Below are 21,209 nucleotides of genomic sequence, written 5' to 3'. Positions count from 1 at the left end.
CTGTTCCAGCTCTAGGTTTAGTCTGCTTATTAAAATGGTTCAAAAGAAAACTTTTATTATCAGAAACTTTAGTTCTACTGATAGAAAAAAGATGAACTCAATTCCAAAGAATAAAATGGACAAAAAGTGTCTAACTATTGAGAATGCTACCTGCTGTTTGCTAATAAATGATGGAATAAAAAATGTTGAAACATCTTTTATCTTTTAGAGGTGAAAGCAATAGCTGTGAAAAGATGACTCAAATCATTAACTGAAACTCAGCAATGTAAATTATCTGAAATTTAAATGCAGGGGGTATTTGAGATTTTACTCCTTGGCATATGTCATCAGTTTGGCTCAAATAAACTCTTATAAAAAATTCAAATATGCCCTAACCGGTTTGGCTCAGTGGATAGAGCATTGGCCTGTGGACTGAAAGGTCCCAGGTTTGATTCTGGTCAAGGGCATGTACCTTGGTTGTGGGCACATCCCCAGTAGGAGGTGTGCAGGAGGCAGCTGATCAATGTTTCTCTCTCATTGATGTTTCTACCTCTCTATCCTTCTCCCTTCCTCTCTGTAAAAAATCAATAAAATATATTTTTTAAAAATATTCAAATACAATAAAATGCATTATCAATTTGAAATCATATCAGAGGTGTCAAGGCAGAATATTACTTTGGGAAACAAAATCCTGAAGTGCAGAAAAAAGGAACAGACAGCAGTGCTAACTGGTATTTAATGTGTTTTGTGATTTGCTTTCAGTTCCTTTGCAAGACAGTTTGGTATCATAAAAACAGGGGCTTTGGAACCAGCAAAGTCTGCCCTTTAAACCACCACTTATGTAATTATTATATGACCTTGGGCAATTACTTAAACCTCCCTAAACTTCTGTTTTCCTTAAATTGGCAATAATAACGCACTTATAAGATTTTTAGTATTAAATGAGATATATAAATATTTATGAAGTTCCTTGAGTGCCTGCAAGAGTTAGTTTTCCTTCCCTCTGTTGTTAATCACAGAGTAAGGAAGACTGCCACTCTGAAGCCCAGCAGGAGGTCCTGGAAAGGAAGGTTTGGTTCAAGATTACCTTCCTGTACCCAGACTTGGTTACCAGGAAATGCCCTTGAAGCTAGGACAGTCGCTAGTGAGCCAGGCAACAGCCTGGTGGGGAGGTCAAGGGCTGGAGTGAGCAGCAGGGAGGGTGCAGTTACTCCTGAGTCTCAAGTTCATGATATGCCCTCACTCTGTATGAAAGACCAAGCTGTATGCGCACTCACATTTCAATTAGTACTCCCCACCACCACCAAAAAAAAAAGGTATTCTAAAACCAAGTATAAGAAATTTTAAATTATCTGGAGTTTTATAATTAGGAGGCAATGGATTTTATGTGTTCTAATTGTAATAAAGCTACCAACTCTACAGTGCCTACTGTGTGCATAGTCTCTAATTCATATAATAGCTTTCCTTTTTAGCTGTTGCTAAAATGTTCATTTTGTTAGGTAAGGTGACTGAGATCTGAAAGGGTTTTCTAGCAAGCCCAAAGTTGCCAGTTAAAAAAATGAGTAAGTTGCCCAGCAGGTGTGCCTTAGTGGTTGAGCGTCAACTCATGAACCAGGAGGTCACGGTTCGATTCCCAATCAGGGCACATGCCCAGGTTGTGGGCTCCATCTCCAAGGGGGTGTACAGGAAGCAGACAATCAATGATTTTCTCTCATCGATGTTTCTATCTCTCTCTCCTTCTCCCTTCCTCACTCTGAAATCAATAAAAACATTTTTTAAAGTAAGTTGCTAGTTGCTAAGCTTATACTACCATAAGATACTATTTAGATAAGTCATTTGAGCAATCTGTGGTTAACTGTGGCCCCTGTAACCTTCAGAACTGTCATAATTCTACCAGCCCCATGGTGATAGATTTCATATTGTGTGTTCTCACAGAAATTGGCCCCCGGAGTCAGCCAGTTTGCTTACACCTGTGTGCAAGACCACCCCATTTGGACAAATCAGCAATTTTGGGAGACAACCTTTTACAATGCAGTGCAGGAACAAGTTCGCTCCCTGTATCTCTCAGCCAAGGAAGACAATCATGCCCTGCATCTGAAGCAGAAGGTAAGAGAGGTGGAGGAAGGTGCATGTGTGGGTCAGGATCCTGGCTTCAAGGAAAGTGTATTCAAATGTCCCCAGGGCAAAAGGAAATATAGTCACTTTCCTACTGATGTGTTTGACATTTACTTAGGGAGCAATGTGGTGAGCATCTTTCTTCTGTTGATTTCTGACATTCTCTTTTTTTTCTGTAATAACCTCTCAGTACAGTTCTTTAGCATTAGAATTATTTTATTATCTATATATGTAAAAGCCTAAGTGAACGGCCAACCGTTCAACCGTCCTACTGGTAGCTATGACGCGCACTGACCACGAAGAGGCAGACAGTCAATGCAGGAGCTGCCAAGCTGCGGTGACTTGGCAGCTGTGGTTCTTGGGTGATGCACCCGGAACCAGAGAGGAGGGAGCCCAATTCCAGGGTGCATCACCCGAGAACCACCCTCTCGCAATCCAGGACACCTTGGGCATGTTGGAGAGCTGGTTTCGGCCCAATCCCTGCAGGCCAGGCCAAAGGACCCCACCAGTGCACAAATCTGTGCACCAAGCCTCTAGTATTTTAATAAATAAGAATTCCCTGGATACAATTATAAGATATTGAACAGAACGAACACACCTAAAATACCTAGGTACATGTCTTTGTGCCTTAACTTCTTGAAGAAATGTCAAATTCAAGTTGATCAACTTTAAAATAAATGCAAAATTCATTAGTCCTGCTCAGAAGTATGCCAATGCCAACAATGAATCAAGGTCGTCTTTTAGTAATATTCTATATGCTCCTATATATTTTATCAGTATAACATATTTTTTTAAGAAAAATATTTTAGAACAGAGACAATTTGTTTTTAATTTGAAAGAGTAGTTTAGATTTTTGTGAAATTTTAAAATGTTCACTAGCTATCTGGTCTTGGTAATTCATATTACCCTCTGTGCCTAATTCCCTCATTGGTAAGATGAACAGATATGACTATATGAGATTTTAATGTCTAATACAAGTAAAGCACAGTGAAGAGTGCCTGGCATGTAGTAAATAATAAATGTTAGAAATTTTCATCCTCATTAATTCAATGAGGCCAATTAAAGCCTCATTGTCTATGTGGATTCACTTTAAGAGAAATTTTTCATTTTGTATGCTGGGCAAATACTTACTGCTGACCCTTTCAATCATTCTCTATTTTAATTTGGCCTTCTATCTTGTGAGATAAAGCTACTGAGATATCTAATAGAAACTACACAGCAGTATTCAAATACTCGGTGCCTCGTAAACGTAAGCATATTCTTGGTCTGATATTGAGGGTGGTAAGAGCAGAACTTTAATAACAAACAGCACTATCTGACATCTAGCTGATGCTCCAGATTATTGTTGTGCACTGTTGGTGTGATTGTAATTTAAACTCTGATTTTTCTTTCATAACACCAAATACACTTGGGTAAGGATAAACACTGTTAGTTTGAGGTCATGTTCCAGAAATAATTGGGCTGGTGGAGTGCTTTTGGTATTGTAATGCTAACATTGTTATCTCTCAAAAGCATTCATAAAGCAAAAACATGCTCTGTATCCTGTATTCTAGAGAAGTCCGTCTCTGAGCCCCAGGTTAGATACACGTGACAATGTAGGTGGACCAGCTATTCACAGCTATAAATGCTATGCAGCTGTCAGTTCATGTTATTGTTTAACTCTTCGCCCTACCAGGAAACCCCTCTTAAAAATCCCACAGGTACCCATATCCTCATGTATAATGTTTGACACCCACATTTACAAGGAAATCTAGTTCTGTATTGTGACTTTGATCATTCCATCTTCTTCTCCAAAAGAACAGAAGAAATGTATAAGAGTATTAGTAATGATACTTGAACATTCATACCTGAGCATTTATAGGTTCTCAGGTTGATAATTTGTTGTAACTGGCAACCAAAAAGGGATGGAGCCACAGAGGTAAATAAATGCAGTGAAATGTCAGCAATGACAAGTGTATCCACCTGTCCATCTGTGCTTTGCTACTGCTTCCTCAGGTTTGTCACATGGTTCCACTCAGGGCCTGCTGGATCTGGGTGAAAAGGAAGACTAGGTTTGGTTTTGTTATTATTATGTTTTGTGTGTATGTTTACACCTTTGCTGATATAGGCATTTAATAGATGAATTATGGGAACATCTTCCATGTTTTCGGAAACTCGTGATGCATTTGGATTGTGTCCCTTTATTTTTAGGACAAGATTCCTGATGACCAATATCAGGAGAAGACAGCCATGGACCTGGCGGCCGAGCAGCTCCGCCTCTGGCCGACACTGAGCAAATCCACGCAGCAGGAGCTGGTGCAGCGGGAGGAGAGCATCGTCTTCAGTCAGGCCATCCACTTTGCCAACCTCATGGTCAACCTGCTAGTCCCACTCGATACAAGTAAAAACAAGCTCCTACGGACCTCAGCACCCGGCGACTGGGAGAGTGGGAGCAACAGCATTGTCACAAACAGGTACCGAGACGTGGGCACACAGACCCTCTTTTTCCTGGCTTAGCAGAGAATGTAAGCTATTTTGGACAAATATTGCTGTACATATTTTAAAAATTAACCATTTTCAAACTTGCTCAGTTCTTTTCTACTAAGAGACCATCACTTCATCTGACTTCTTAACCACCTCCCATACTCTCTTCTCTTTGTTGACCTGCTTTTTCCAGTCTCACCAGATGCTGATCCAGCCCTTCGTTCCTTTCTGCCACAGCAGTTTACAGAAAGTGCTTTGAAAGGTTACTAATGACCTCCTTCTTGCTAAAGTGATTATTTGTTTCTAGGCTCTCTTTTCCTCAGTTATCCCTTACATTTGCCTGGAATCATGTCCTCATCCTTGCCTTCTTCTCAACCCTACAACAACTTTTCCTACCACTGGGAATGAAACCCATGGACTGCAAGGCCTGGTGGCATCTGGCCACTGGCTACTGCTCTGACCTTATTTCCTATCACTTTTCTGTCGGCCAGACTTATCTCCCTGCTAAGCCTAATGTCAGGCACACTGAGCATAGCATCTCCTCAGGGCCTTTGTGCTTGTCCCACAACCTGGAACACTTTCCCTGAAAGAATCACTCTTTCCCTTCATCTAGTTCTCAGCTCAGATGTCACCTCCCCAGAGGCCTTCCTGACTAGCACTCTTTTTCCTACCTCACTTCTTTTTTTTTTTTTTTTTTTTGCCTTCATGACGTTTTCTACAACCTGATTTTTACATAGTGAGGGGCTAAAGCACCTAAGTTCTTTAATGATTTGGGATGATATGATGCCATATTCATTGCTTAGCTTTACTATAACACTGAATGGGCTAGCATGGTTGGATTTGGGGGAAGGAGAACTGAGGTTAGAATAGGCAAATGAGTCTTTTCCATACTCAGCCGCCTTAAAGAAGGCAGAGGAGGCGAGCATTTGTTCAAAGTGGGAACTGTTGACTAAGCAACAAGGGCAGGGATTGAAGTTTCACATCTCCACTTCAGACTTAATCCCTTCCCAGTGTGAATGTAACACCTATGGTAGAATGATGGTTTCAACGTGACCAAAAGGGTTGTGATGCTCTCCAAGAGAGATAAATATCGGACAAGAGAAGGGTTCATAGAACAGCTTGGTTCTCCCATTTGGAAGAATGGGCTATTTGCTGAAAAATGATCTTTTACTTTGCCTACCAGGGAACATGTGCCCCAGTTGCCAGAGGGCAAAGATAGCTGCTACTTTGGCTCAATGTGGTAATTAACTTAGGAGGACAATTTTTTCTAGAAGGTTCAAGTATCAGATAATAAGTGAAAGTGTCCTTTTTTGCTTTATATTCCATAGTTCCTGGTTTCCTTTTAGGAAAATCAAAGAAGGTACCTTATTCTTTAAAAAAAAAAGGGGGGGGGGGGCGTCCAAAGGACAGTCTCTGGCAGTAGCTTCCAAATGTAGGAAAGTAGAATATTGTTTCACTGTTGTCCCTTATAAAGGAGCTGTGAGTGAGCCTTCTGCTTAGGTAGACGTCTCTCTGAGCAAGTTTAAATTGCATGGAAATTGTGATATGGTAGTAATTTGTCACATTTTGAGAACTGACTATGATTTCTTTCCTTGACTTTCTTAGTATTGCAGGAAGTGTAGCTGAGAGCTATGATACAGAAAGTGGGTTTGAAGATTCAGAGAATAATGACATTGCCAATTCTGTTGTGCGTTTCATTACCCGCTTTATTGACAAAGTTTGTACAGAGAGTGGAGTTACTCAGGACCACATCAAGAGCCTTCATTGCATGATCCCAGGTAATCACTTTACAGATATTAGAGAACCATAATATTGTAGGTAATTGAGTAAGAATTGTTATGGGTCTACTTTTTTCAGCTAACAACCTGTAATACTTGTCTTCCGTGGAGTTAAGCCATGCTATTTACAGTCCTCCCTTGGTATGCATGGAGAATTGGTTCCAGGACACCACCACCCCTTCACTGATACCAAAAATCCATGAATGCCCAAGTCCCTTATATAAAATGGCACAATAGCCCTGACTGGTGTGGCTAAGTAGTTAGAGCGTCAGCCTGTGGACTGAAGGGTCCTGGGTTCAATTCCGGTCAAGGGCATGTACCTTGATTGCAGGCACATCCCCAGCAGGAGGTGTGCAGGAGGCAGCTGATCGATGTTTCTCTCTCATCGATGTTTCTAACTCTCTATCCCTCTCCCTTCCTCTCTGTAAAAAATCAATAAAATATATATTTAAAATGGCACAGTAGCCCTAGCTCGTTTGGCTCAGGGATGGAACATTGGCCTGCGGACTGGAGGGTCCCGGGTTTGATTCCAGTCAAGGGCACATGCTCAGGTTGCTGGCTCGATCAGGGGGTGTGCAGGAGGCAGCCGATCAATGAATCTCTCTCATCATTGATGTTTCTATCTCTATCTCCCTCTCCCTTCCTCTCTAAAATCAATAAAAATATTTTTAAAATATAATAATAAAAATAAGATGGCATGGTATTTGCATTAGTGAAATCATAATATTTCTCCTTTTGTGTCTGGCTTATTTTACTTAGCATGTTTTCAAGGTTCATTGATGTTGTAGTAGGTATCAGAGCTTCATTCCAATTATTTTATGGGAATACCTCATTTTGTTTATCCATTCATCTGTTGATGGACACTTACATTGTTCCCACCTTCTGGCTACTGCGGATAGTGCTGCTATGAATATTCACTTATAAGTATCTGTGTGAATCTTTATTTTCAGTTCTTTTGGGTGTATCCCTAAGGAGTTGTTGCTGGGTCTATGTTCAATTCCTTGAGGAACCACCAAAATATGATTAGTTTTTAGTTCTAAAATATCCAGAATTTGTTGTAATTCTGCTTGTTTTGTGTCCTTTTGTTTTGAATACTCTGACTCATCCTAGGAATTGTAGCTATGCATATTGAGACCCTGGAAGCAGTACATCGAGAGAGTAGAAGACTTCCACCTATACAGAAGGTAATGTGTCAGACCACGTGCTTCCGGGGTAGAACATCTCTTCTTAAAAACAGCAACAATAGACTGCTGTGCCCCAGGAAGTGCCTTCTCCTAACCTTTTACAGAGATCAGCTCCAGTTTTAATAATACATTACACTTCCAGAGGAGTCCATCATGTACTCCTCATAAAAAGGATACTGTTCAGCAAAGAGCAACAGTGGCCTCTTGTTGAGTTGCTTTTACAGGCAGGTCATAAATTATGAACATTCTAACTTCCAAGCCCAAGCCAGGATTTTATGTCTTGCCTACTTCCAAAAAAAGGACTTAAGGCAAGTACTGTACGAACACCAGGTTCTTCAATCTCTATACAGTGCGAGCATACGTCACAAGTATCTGGGAAGTCGATTAAAAAATTGAGAGCCCTGAGCCCTGCCCAGCCTCCTGGTTCCTTATTTCCCACTGCAGCACCCTAGGACTTGGCCTGGGGTCTGTCCTTTAACAAGCCTCCCAGTTGACGATTTTGCAGCTCGCCTGGCACCAGCCTGTGGGCTAGGGTTCAGGACCCGCTTACCTATACAACAGAATTATTAAAAATAAATTCGGAGGAGAAATCAGAAGCCAGGTGGGTAAGAAATATAATGTCATCAGAAACCTGAGAAAAGTGGTTATTGGGCTTTGGCTTTACATTTAGCTCCGAGCTTTTTAGAGCCAAGAAAGAAAAATGCTGATTTATTTTGTTTTTACTGCTTTAAAAGGAAGCATAAGTGATATTCAAGAGAGATGGATTTTTTCCTAGTACTGAACTCTTCAGAGGAGTGAATCTTGTGGTTTTGTATTTCCCAAGATGTGTGAATGTTCATTACTTGGCCATTTGTTGTGTGAATCTTCATTAAGGGCCAAGAAGGGTGGGTCTTTTTAAAGATGCATCCACTTTTTTAAGTTGTTGGGTTTTTTTCAGTTTACAAACATAACTGAGGCACTAAAGCAATATACATTGTGCAGAGTTGAAGTCCCCTTGTCTTGCCTATCCCCACCCCACCAGTACCCTTAACCACCTTTAACAGTTGGCTCATATTCTTATACTTTTAACAAAAAGGGGATCGTGATATATATATATATATATATATATATATATATATATATATATATATATATATATATTTACAACTGGTGTTTTTACTTAACAGTGTATTCTGGATATCATTCTACATTAACACATATAGATTCATGTCTTTTTTTAAAAATTATTGCATTGAATAGATGTTTCAAGCATTTTAGTAATTTCCAATGATTTTCCTTTTAATAAGCAATGCTGCAAAGAATCTTCCCACCTTTGCACAGAGATATGACATTTCTGCCTCTTCCCAAATCTGTTTTGTCAATATTGGCTGCCTAGGATGTCTGGCTCAAGTTCTTTAGATCTGTAACTTGGAAAGATAACCAACCTTGTCTAAGTGTTGGAAACCCCACAAGAGTTATGTTTAAAATGCTTTTTCTGTTGTTAGCCTAAGATTCTTAGACCTGCCCTGCTGCCAGGAGAAGAAATTGTTTGTGAGGGTCTTCGAGTTCTGCTGGATCCTGATGGGAGAGAAGAAGCCACTGGAGGCCTCCTGGGAGGCCCACAGCTGCTGCCGGCCGAAGGAGCCTTGTTCCTCACCACGTACAGAATTCTGTTCAGGGGGACGCCCCACGATCAGCTAGGTATGGCTGGTGTTTGCCATCAGAGTATGGATATGTATGTGCTGCATGAGGATTTGATTTGCAGATCTTTCCAGATTCAAAGTCAGCTTTTTGCCACAAAGGGTTTATTAAGAATACTTTTGTCTGTCACAGCTAATGATAATTTGGATCATATATTCTTTTTTTATCTTTATTGTTGAAAATATTACATAGGTCCTCCTTTTTCTCCATTAACCTCTTGCAACCCTCGCTCATCCCCTCAACCCCCCAGACCCTCACCACCCCATTGTCTGTGTCCCCAGGTTATGCATATATGCATACAAGTTCATTGGTTGATCTCTTCCCACCCACACTCCCCTGCCTTCCATCTGAGGTTCAACAGTCTGTTCTGCTTCTGGATCATAGATTCTTACTAGAAGAACCAAGGGTATCTTCTTAACAGTAAATTCACTGACACGATCATAATTTCATTGGCAGCATATTGTGACTAGGTATAGTCACAGTATCTGGTTGCTAACAATGCCCCTTGCTGAATGGCCCCACCTTTCTGAGCCCTACAGTTAACTGTAAAGCTAACTTTTTGGAACAATGTGCTAAAGCCCAGGATTGTACCAACTAATTAACTAACCCCACCTCCCTCATCACATTTCAACTAACCCCATTTGGCTCTTAGCAGACAACTTCTCTCCTATCCACTAAATTCCTTCAACTTCTATTTCTGTTTTCTACTTTCCTACACACTCTTCTTTATTAGAAAGGAATAGCAGGTCCTATCAAGTCTGAATCATCTTTTTGAAATCAGTATTTGATCTTAAACTGGTTGATGGAAAAGCATATTAGGTTTAGGTAAAACAATTGGACTCCAAATCAAGAAGCTCCACATCAAGATGTCGACATCTTAGTCTCCTGGCCTCACTAGGGTTCAATTTCCCCTGTTATAAAATGAGGGAAATGAGCTTGGTTAGTGATGATGTAGTAGTTCACAACCTTGACTGATGAATTTGGATTATCTAGAAATCTTAGGAAAAAAACACACACAAGCAATTCTGGGCCCAACTCTCAAACATTGAATTCAAATCTGACTTAGGATTCTAAGAATAGGAGACGTAGACCTCTGTATTTTTAAGCCCCAGAAGTGCTTGTGTTGCCTACTGAGGACTGGGAACCATTGGGATAAATAGTCACTAAAGTTCTTTCCTCTTCTGATGTTACTCATCCAGCAGCAGTTGATGAGTACCTATTTAACTATGTGCTATGCATTTTGTTAAATGGTGGGATTCAGACCTATAAAATGCAGTGTCTTTAAAAACTCACAGTTGGCCCGGCTGGTGTAGCTTAGTGTTTGAGCGTCAACCCAGGAACCAGGAGGTCACAGTTCAATTCCTAGTTAGGCCACATGCCCAGTTGACGGCTCGATCCTCAATATGGGGCATGTAGGAGGCAGCTGATTGGTGATTCTTTCTGATCATTGATGTTTCTATCTCTCCTTCTCCCTTCCTCTCTTTGAAATCAATTTAACAAAACACTTTTTAAAAAATTTCACAGTGCATAGAATCAAGATGGTTCATTATCTTTTTTTTTTAATATATCTTATTGATTTTTTACAGAGAGGAAGGGAGAGGGATAGAGAGTTAGAAACATCGATGAGAGAGAAACATCGATCAGCTGCCTCCTGCACACCTCCTGCTGGGGATGTGCCCACAACCAAGGTACATGCCCTTGACTGGAATCGAACCTGGGACCTTTCAGTCCACAGGCCAACGCTCTATCCACTGAGCCAAACCGATTAGGGATGGTTCATTATCTTGATCATAAAATATTGTTTACTACATAATAAACAAAAAGTACATAAATTTTAAATGAAATAGGAATAGTCATGCTCATTTTGAAAAAGAATGAAAATAGAGCAAAATTTCTCAGCCTTCTCCTGTCATATTATTATACATAAATTACATTTGTATCTATAAGCATATGTATTTTTAAAAGAAATTAAGTATCCAGTACTTATAATTTTTTTATACTATGACTTTTGTGAGTTCAGTGGCCATAAACATACATACTGGACATATAAATATATGAGACTGTTGGTCATTTAAATTGCTCTAATTTATTTATTTTAAACAAATCAATAGCATACTTAGTGTGAAAGCTTATATTGTCCTCTTGTTTTATCCTGTCAATTTGGGGGTTAATTTCACATTTAGGAAAATTCTTCTTATCAGAGAAAACCTTTTTATCTGCCTCTTTTAGTTTATTTCTCTTTTTAAATTTCTAACTTAATATGTCTCCTTCAATGACACACAGAAATCTGATCATTTTACATGTCTACACTAATAAAAGAGAAAAATGGTAATTGGCATACGACGATACCCTTTTCATTGGCTAATCAGGGCTATATGCAAATTAACTTCCAACTAAGATTGGCAGTTAACTGCCAACAAGATGGCGGTTAATTTGCATATGTAGGCACAATGCAGGGAGGCGAAAGGGAAAGCAGGAAGAAGCCCCCTGACACTGACAGTGATCGGAAACCCAGAGGGGAGCTAAGAGCTGGGGGCCGCCTTTGCCCTGCCCCCCAGCCATGATCGGAGAATCAGGTGCCTTTTCCGCCCTGGCCAGTGATAGCAGGAAGTAGGGGTGGAGCCAGCGATGGGAGCTGGGCACGGTCGAAGCTGGCAGTCCCAGGAGCTAGGGGCCCCTTGCCTGGGCCTAAAGCGAAGCCCACGATCGTGGGGCCGCTGCAGCTGTGGGTCCCCACTGCCCGGGCCAGACGCCTCAGCCAGAGGCATCCTGCAGAGGCAGGGGCGGAGCCCATGCGATCGCGGCCCCCCCTCCAACCCCCGCTGCCACTGCAGGTCCCCGCTGCCCAGGCCGGACGCCTAGGCCAGAGGCGTCAGGCCTGGGCAAGGGGCCGATCCAGTGATTGGAGGGTGATGGGGGTCAACGCCTGAGGGCTCCCAGTATGTGAGAGGGGGCAGGCTGGGCTAAGGGATACTCCCCACACACACACACACACACCCAGTGCACGAATTTCGTGCACCGGGCCTCTAGTGTTATATAAGTTTGTTTAATACATCCATGAACTTAAATCCTATGTATATCCAGATTTTGTTTAGCCTCTAGGTATGAGCTTAACATAAGAGAATAATCAGAATTTTCCAGGTTAGGAATTGATAGATCCAAGGAATGAGAAATTCTGCTGATAATGAGTGGATAAGTATATGGGCACTTAAGTCCCTTAAACCTGGTTCAGTTCTCACCCCGTCTGCTCACTAGCTGAAAAGCCTTGCCTATTGTTGCTCCTGTGCTATTGCTGGCGCGGCTGTCTCAGATCCATTCTTACAATCTCTTCAAAGCTCCCCTTCCCTCTCACTTCCTCCAGGAATCATTCCCTAGCCACCTAACATGCAGACATCTTCGCCCTTTCTACAGTATTGAAAGCCTTGCTCCTTCACACGTAGGAGCTAATTCCATGTTGTATTCTGTGTGTGACTCCTGTCCCACGGGGAACTGTGAGCTCACGTGGGACACTTCTTTTAGAGACCCATCTCCGTAACTTCAGATAGTTTATAGTTATTTATATTTTCCTTTTTTTGCTTTAATACATAAACTCCTAAAAATCTTGGTCCTAAGCCCTGCCACGGGCACATGCATGTAGTACAGTACCTTTTACCACCTACAGATGCACACTTAAAACCTTTTCTCTTTTGCTTTATTCTTACATTAAATATCATAGATGCCTTTTCAATATTAAAGATACTTCTGTTTTTCTGTGTAAAACCTACCCTTCCTATAAGATTGCCTTAAACCAAGGATCTTGTATAGAATGCAGAGGCGGGGGAAACAGACTGAAGGCGGGCAGGCTGTGCCCGTTTCTTCCCTCTGGGGAAGAACTGTGTCCTGGGAGTCAGCGCCACACAGTAACATTAATGAATGTGATTCTGCATCATGCGTTTCTCTCACTGCATTCCTGGGCGCTGTGCTCTCCAGAGACATTTCCCCAGCAGAGTCTGGTGAGGTGAGCAGCAGGGACTCTGGACATGAGCAGTAATATGCTGTTGCTGAACCCAGGCCTTGTCTTCCTGTAGTTGGTGAACAGACAGTTATGCGAAGTTTCCCGATCGCCTCCATCACCAAGGAGAAGAAGATCACAATGCAGAACCAGCTACAGCAGAACATGCAAGAAGGACTGCAGATCACATCCGCATCTTTTCAGGTATTAAGAAAGGGAGCCATTCTATTTAAAAGTTTTCTGCAAATGATGTCACGGCCACTTTCTGTGGTCATGTGGTTAGTGGCTAGTGGATGAGGAGGATCAGAAGGTCCAAGAGGGTAATCTTCAAGGCTGCAAACACATGAATCATCTTGGATTTAATCCCTCATTTCCTGAGCCCTGTGGCCAACTCAGAGTACCAGCAGATTATCTGTCAATACTTAGTGATCTTAGAAATTCAGGTGCACAGTTGACTCTTGTTCTCTGCCAAGTCATGCCTCAGTTTGTGTGTGAAGCCTTCATATAGAAAGCAATTCTCTTGGCATCTGTTTCAGAAGGAAATGCTTTATGGCTCTTCTGTGGAAGAAGTAAAGTTCTGATCATTACGGCTAGGGCTGAAGTACTATGGGTACTAAGTCATCCCTAATAAAGTGTAGCTTTTTCCAGGGAGCTCTGAATGTATCAGAACTTGCGGAGTTACTGATGCAGACCAGTCACTGGATGAGTGGTCTTTCCTTAGTTTTTCCCGTTGCTATTCTTCATGCTTTGTCTCAGATTTCCAAGGGCTCCAATTCTTCCCTCATTTCTTCCAGTCAAGAAGCCCTCCCTCTTCCTCCATATGCTAATTGGGAAATATGAGGCCGAAGGTCTCTAGGCTCCAGACCTTCTCCCATCACCCGAGATTGTGACTTCCTGGGGATTTCTTCACTGCTCCAACTGCTAAAGGGCTCTAAATTAGAATGTTGCCAGGCTATGCTGGTTAGGATTCTAGTCACACTGAATTTTTAATTAGGTTTATTGTAACTGTATGTAGGAAGAGACCTGGTTAGGTCATAGAGAAGGACATGTTTCTACTTCAGCTACTACAAGTTAATTTCTCTGTCTCATCATAGAAAAGGTAGTCTGAAAGCAACCTGACTTTCACAATACATGATTTTTCTTGCCAACTAACCATCTATGTCAATTAAACCTCCCTGTGCCATAATTTTTATTTTTAAAATTAAAAATTTTTCCAGCTGATGTGGTTCGGTGGTTGAGCATCGACCGATGAACCCAGGAAGGTCACGGTTCAATTCCCAGTCAGGGCACATGCCCTCGTTATGGGCTCAGTCCTCAGTGTGGGACATGCAGGAGGCAGCCAAAATGATTCTCTCTCATTGATGTTTCTATCTCTCTCTCCTTCTCTCTTCCTCTCTGAAATCAATAAAAAATATATATACATTTTAAATTGTATTGCATGATATCCAAGGTCCCTTCAACCTCCAAACTCTTGCCATTTAATATTACTATTTACTGTTAAGTAATTTTGGGAGAAATTATCTGGGAATCCTTAATGCTTCCAATGCATTTAATCTCTTTTTGTCTCCAGTTGATTAAAGTAGCATTTGACGAAGAAGTGAGTCCCGAAGTAGTAGAGATCTTTAAGAAGCAGCTGATGAAGTTCCGATATCCTCAGTCCATTTTCACCACTTTTGCCTTTGCTACTGGACAAACTACTCCGCAAATAATTTTACCAAAACAGAAAGAAAAGAACACTTCCTTTCGGTAAGAAGACAGTCTGGTTTCCTCATTTCAGCCTCCCCTCACTGGTTGTTGGGGAAGTGGCCTGTCCTTTGGGTCAAGGTGTGAAGACTGCTCTTTCCATTTGCCACTGTGTCAAGCCCGTTGGACCAAGCTCAGAAAGCAGAATTGGTATATGTAACAAGTTTCAAAAACTAAAAGCTGCAAGAGGCTTGACTCTCATGTCTATTGCTCATATGCAGTTTTAGAATGTGAAATTCTATTTTCCCTTTTTTCCATATTGACCACTTTCTAAATGCCTTTGAGCAATCCATTCAGTTTTGATTAATATCCAGGCCTAGTAAACCGTTTTGCTTTGATCTAAAGATGGGAGCCTTTATTTTTCCTTTTTATTTTTTTGTAACTTTTTGTTTTGATACAACTTCAAAATTTACCGAAAAGTTACAGCCTAGTACAAAGAATTCCTGTATACCCTTTAGCCAGATTCACAATTATTTATACTTTGATCCATTTTCTTTATCCTTTTCTCTCTCATATGTATTTTTTCTAAACCATTTGAGTTACATACTTAACGCCTCTTTATTCTGTCTTTCCTAAGAATAAAGACATTATTATCTCACCTAACTACCGTACAGTAATCACAACCAGGAAATTTAATTGGTGTAGAACTTTTATTTAACCCATAGTCCACGCAGTAAAATTAATTCAAATTTTGCTGATGATCCTTTGTAACTACTCATTTTTCCTAGCTGGTATAGGATCCAATCCAGGATCCAGCATTGTATTTTAGTTGTCATATTTCTTTAGTAGGAACCCTTATTTTCTGTTGAAAATTTTAGGAATTTATGTTAAACTTAAATTTCAGTTATGACAAAATAGCAATTGCTTTAAAATTTTCTTTAATTAGTGATAAAATACAGGGGCTTTCATCATTAATTATCTGGAATTTGGGTATCTGCCAATAAAAATTACATATTAGGGGCTACTCTGCAGACTTTGGAGAAGAAAGCTTTTCCTTTGCCTGAAAGTGAGGTAGGCTGGGCATTATAGAAGAGTTGAGGTTCCAGACAGTGTATCGCTTCTCAATTGCATAGATAGCCACCTGTACCACTGACAGGTGATAAGTGAAGGAGACCACACATATCCAGGTATAAATGCTGAAGCATGAACAGCTTCCTGAGTATCTGAAGGTGAAATAGGCATCTTGTCTTCGCACTGTGGAGTCACAGAGGAGCCTTTGACATTCACTATCCCAGCCCTCAGTGGAAGAAACAAAGCTTGTATGATGTTTTATGTTTAGAAACTGTCAGGGGAATTACATATACATCTATATGTAAAGTTAAGCTTATTATATCAAGTTTATATTATCCAGCTACAAAAAGAGATATAGTGATTTAAAATTTTTTAATATTTTAGAATTATCTATATATATAAAACAGAGATATAGCTCTAATTAGAAAAATTTTTCAAAACTCCCATTGAATTTAAGTTATACCTGAAGTGATTCACAATTGGCTTTAATTTAGGAAACATCAGTATTTTGTGATTTCTAACAATTATCTAAGAAATGTTTCATAACCCTCAGATTTACATTTCAAATGACAAAAGACAGGTCTAGTAAAACTATTTTACAACAAAAGAATCCTTACCACTTTTCACTGAATGGCAAGAAAACACAAAAAGAGTTGTGTTCTTCTCCAAAAATTCATCTGGAATAAAAAAAGACCTCGAATAGCTGCAGCAATCCTGAAAAAGACCAAAGTAGGTGGGATCTCAATACCAGATATCAAGATGTATTACAAAGCCACTGTTCTCAAAACTGCCTGGTACTGGCACAAGAATAGGCATATAGATCAATGGAATAGAATAGAGAGCCCAGAAATCAGCCCGAACCAATATGCTCAACTAATATTTGACAAAGGAGGCAAGAACATACAATGGAGCCAAGATAGTCTCTTCAATAAATGGTGCTGGGAAAATTGGACAGATATATGCAAGAAAATGAAACTAGACCACCAACTTACACCATACACAAAAATAAACTCAAAATGGATAAAGGACTTAAATGTACGACAGGAAACTATAAAAATTCTAGAAGAATCCAAAGGCAACAAAATCTCAGACATATGCCGAAGCAATTTCTTCACTGATACAGCTCCTAGGGCACTTGAAACTAAAGAGAAAATGAACAAATGGGACTACATCAAAATAAAAAGCTTCTGCACAGCAAAAGAAACCATCAACAAAACAACGAGAAAACCCACTGTGTGGGAAAACATATTTGCCAATGTCATATCCGATAAGGGCCTAATCTCCAAAATTTATAGGGAACTCATACAACTTAACAAAAGGAAGATAAACAATCCAATCAAAAAATGGGCAAAGGACCTAAATAGACACCTTTCAAAAGAGGACATTCAGAAAGCCAAGAGACATATGAAAACATGCTCAAAGTCACTAATCATCCGAGAGATGCAAATCAAAACAACAATGAGGTACCATCTCACACCTGTCAGACTGGCTATCATCAACAAATCAACAAACGACAAGTGCTGGAGAGGATGTGGAGAAAAAGGAACACTTGTGCACTGCTGGTGGGAATGCAGACTGGTGCAGCCACTATGGAAGACAGTATGGAGTTTCCTTAAAAAACTGAAAATGGAACTCCCATTTGACCCTGTGATCCCACTTCTAGGAATATATCCCAAGAAACCAGAAACACCAATCAGAAAGGATATATGCACCCCTATGTTCATAGCAGCACAATTCACCATAGCTAAGATCTGGAAACAGCCTAAGTGCCCATCAGTAGATGAATGGATTAGAAAACTGTGGTACATCTACACGATGGAATACTATGCTGCTCTAAAAAGGAAGGAACTCTTACCATTTGCAACGTCATGGATGGAACTGGAGAGCATTATGCTAAGTGAAATAAGCCAGTCAATGAAGGAAAAATACCACATGATCTCACTCATTCATGGATAATAGAGACCATTATAAACTTTTGAACAATAATAGATACAGAGGCAGAGCTGCCTCAAACAGATTGTCAAACTGCAGCAGGAAGGCCGGGGAGGGTTGCGGGGCAGGAGGTAGGGGGGTAAGAGATCAACTAAAGGACTTGTATGCATGCATAGAAGCATAACCAGTGGACATAAGACATTGGGGGATAGGGGAGGCTAGGGGATTGTCTAGGGCGGGGGGATAAAATGGACACATATGTAATACCCTTTGTAATACTTTAAGCAATAAAAAAAAAAAAAAAAAAAAAAAAAAAAAAAAAAAAAAAAAAAAAAAAAAAAAAAAAAAGAGTTGTGTTCTTTGTGGTAGAGAAGAATATAACAAAAAACAACCAAACACGAAACCTTCATCTCAATGTGATTATTTAGGAAGTAGGTTATTTGTTTAATTCCCTATATTATAAATACTCTGTACCCAGATTTTCTATCAGCAAAAAATAAACTACTCTTAGGTCCATGTGACTTGCATACTAGTTTGCCTTTGATTAAAGCCGATTCTCAAAAGGATGCTCAAATGTCTGATTTCTTATTTTTTTCTCCTCTCAAAAAGGGGAATGTGCCGAAACCGGTTTGGCTCAGTGGATAGAGTGTCGGCCTGCGGACTGAAAGGTCCCAGGTTCGATTCCGGTCAAGGGCATGTACCTGGGTTGCGGGCACATCCCCAGTAGGAGATGTGCAGGAGGCGGCTGATCGATGTTTCTCTCCCATCGATGTTTCTAATTCTCTGTCTTTTTCCCTTCTTCTCTGTAAAAAATCAATAAAATATATTTTTTAAAAAAAAAGGGGGGGGAATAGTATTACTCTTTTTATATCTGTAAAGGTTTACAGTATCAAAGGTAGGACACCAGGCAGCACTTAAAACATTTAAGAAGTAAGGTGTCACCAACTATAACTGTCATCTGATCCCAAAGAAAAGCCTGTGAGTTAGCAGAGAGTTTGGGTCTGCAGGAGGCGCAGGCTGGCTTTCCTTCGGGACTCCCACAGGCACCGTTTGTGGGAACTGGTGGAGACAGTGGGTGGGCAGCCAGGGAGGATTGGGGGCATGCTTGACCAAAAAGCCAAACTCTAGGTTCTTGCACTTTTGCCTAAAACCGTGTCCTGATGACAGTGTTTTATTGAAAATTAGTCCGCTATGTGTAAAAAGAAATCTCAAGGAGGAGAGATTTAGTGAGGGTCTGGACAAAACTAGTAGCTGTGGGAATGGAGAAGAAACAAGTTGATCTATGCAGGTATCAAAAATATAAGTGGTGTCTTCAGATTGAATTGACATTCTCTTTCATTTTATAACTTGTAGCACCTTCTCCAAAACGATTGTGAAAGGTGCCAAAAGGGCAGGGAAAATGACAATTGGGCGTCAGTATTTATTGAAGAAGAGGACAGGGACCATTGTGGAAGAGAGAGTGAGTCGTCCTGGATGGAATGAGGAAGATGACATATCTGGTATGTGAGAACCTGTTTTTCCTTCATGAATCAGTTTTATTCGTTCTCCATATAAGAATAAGAGACTAAGACATAGTTGCACTTAAACCTGACTCACAAAAGCTTAGATCTCATAGGAAGACTGGAGGCACTTACCAGCTTCTTAGAACTGAAAAAAAAAATTATTTTCCCAATATTCCATTACTCGTTTAAAATTGATTAAATTATACTTCTCCTTTACTAAATCTTTGGCTCTGATTGGCCATGGTTATGTGGGTCTCACTAAAGGGAGAAAGAAAGAAACCCCACTGCATAGGAAATTTAGTTATAAAGTAGTCCCTGTACCTCTATTGTTATGGAATAAGAATAAGAATATAAGGACATTAGATATCTGAAGTTGAAGATTTTGAGTTGTGGTGAGTATATTGTGGATGCTCTTAATCAAAATGGATGACCTAACCCGGGTGGCATTGCTCAGTGGTTGAGCATCAACCTCTGAACCAGGAGGTCACAGCTCAATTTCTGGTCAGGGCACATGCCCAGGTTGTGGGCTTGATCCCTAGTGTGGGATGTTGGGGGGCAGCCAATCAATGATCCTCTCTATCATTGATGTTTCTATCTATCTCTCCCTGTCCCTTCCTCTCTGATATTAATTAAAAAAAAAAAAATTTAACGGAGGACCTAAGATAAAGGGACTCTTAGATGATTTTTTTAAAAGGTGGCTGCTAAATATTTAAAAGGGCAGAATCTGAAAAGCTGAGATACCTCTTGGTCAAGAATATAGAGGCAGCCCTGGCTGGTTTAGGTCAGTGGTTAGAGCATCAGCCCTCAGACCAAAGGGTCTCAGGTTTGATTTGCGCTCAAAGGCACATATCTTGGTTGCAGTTTCCCTGGCCCTGGTAGGATCACATGTGGGAGGCAGCCAATCAATGTGTCTCATGTCAATTCTGCCCCCCCCCCCTTCCTCTCTAGAAATCAATGGAAAAAATATCCCCAGGTGAGGATTTTAAAAAAAGAATGTAGAGGCAGGAAACCAGTAGCAAACCAGTGACTGTTTTCTATTCCTTAACCCAGAATCAAGTATGCTTATGGTATTAACGCTAGAGAGAATTTGATCTAATAGAGAGGCAGGATACCATTGCACCCTTTTCCTTCTCAGAATTAGAATCAATCACCAGTGCTTATATAACAATAAGAAGAAGAAGGAGGAGGAGGAGGAGGAGGAGGAGGAGGAGGAGGGGGGGGGGGGAGGAGGATCAAGCATCATCTTGAGAGAGATCAGTCCATTTTAGTGTGGATACCTACAAGCTTGCTTCTGGGGGCAATGAGAAGGCTCACTATTACTCAAGTGACCATTTGTTGGAACCCTGGCCTCTGCACAGGCACATGGAAAGCCCTTTAAAATTATTGCTTCCCATCATTATTGACTCTTCTAATTCAAAGATTTTATGATTTCATGGAACAAAAACTATTATTCTACTAGGGGTCCCTCAGCCCGGCCTGCACCTTCTCACAATCAGGGACCCCTCGGGGGATGTCCGACAGCCGGTTTAGGCCCGATCCTTGGGGGTTTGATCTAATCCCTTTAGCCAGACATCCCTCTCACAATCCGGGACCGCAAGCTCCTAACTGCTCGCCTGCCTGCCTGCCTGCCTGCCTGCCTGCCTGATTACCCCTAACCACCTCTGCCTGCCTACCTGATCGCCCCTAACCGCCTTTGCCTCAGCCCCTGCCGCAGTGGCTTCGTCCAGAAGGACATCCTGAATGATGTCCAGAAGGTCGTTCAGCTGTCCAGTCTAATTAGCATATTATGCTTTTATTATTATAGATGATATTACACCAAAAGACCAAATTA

The 21,209-nt window shown here is 40.8% G+C and overlaps 1 protein-coding gene across 9 annotated transcripts in view; it reads left to right on the top strand.

Moving 5' to 3' along the window:
- Positions 1-21,209, top strand: part of SBF2 (SET binding factor 2) — a 357,871-nt gene that overhangs the window by 278,371 nt on the left and 58,291 nt on the right. For all 9 annotated transcript variants that reach the window (XM_036325356.1, XM_036325358.1, XM_036325355.1 and 6 more), the window contains 8 exons: positions 1,915-2,085; positions 4,285-4,547; positions 6,163-6,335; positions 7,446-7,519; positions 9,004-9,199; positions 13,267-13,394; positions 14,761-14,936; positions 19,230-19,375. In XM_036325356.1, the coding sequence (XP_036181249.1) occupies positions 1,915-2,085; positions 4,285-4,547; positions 6,163-6,335; positions 7,446-7,519; positions 9,004-9,199; positions 13,267-13,394; positions 14,761-14,936; positions 19,230-19,375 (1,327 nt within the window). The remainder of the gene's footprint in view (positions 1-1,914; positions 2,086-4,284; positions 4,548-6,162; positions 6,336-7,445; positions 7,520-9,003; positions 9,200-13,266; positions 13,395-14,760; positions 14,937-19,229; positions 19,376-21,209) is intronic.

Source organism: Myotis myotis, unplaced genomic scaffold (genome assembly GCF_014108235.1).
Source record: "Myotis myotis isolate mMyoMyo1 unplaced genomic scaffold, mMyoMyo1.p scaffold_m19_p_10, whole genome shotgun sequence".
In the NCBI taxonomy this organism is placed as follows: domain Eukaryota; kingdom Metazoa; phylum Chordata; class Mammalia; order Chiroptera; family Vespertilionidae; genus Myotis; species Myotis myotis.
Note: the sequence above shows the minus strand (reverse complement) of the source record. Positions and strands in the feature narration are given on the sequence as shown.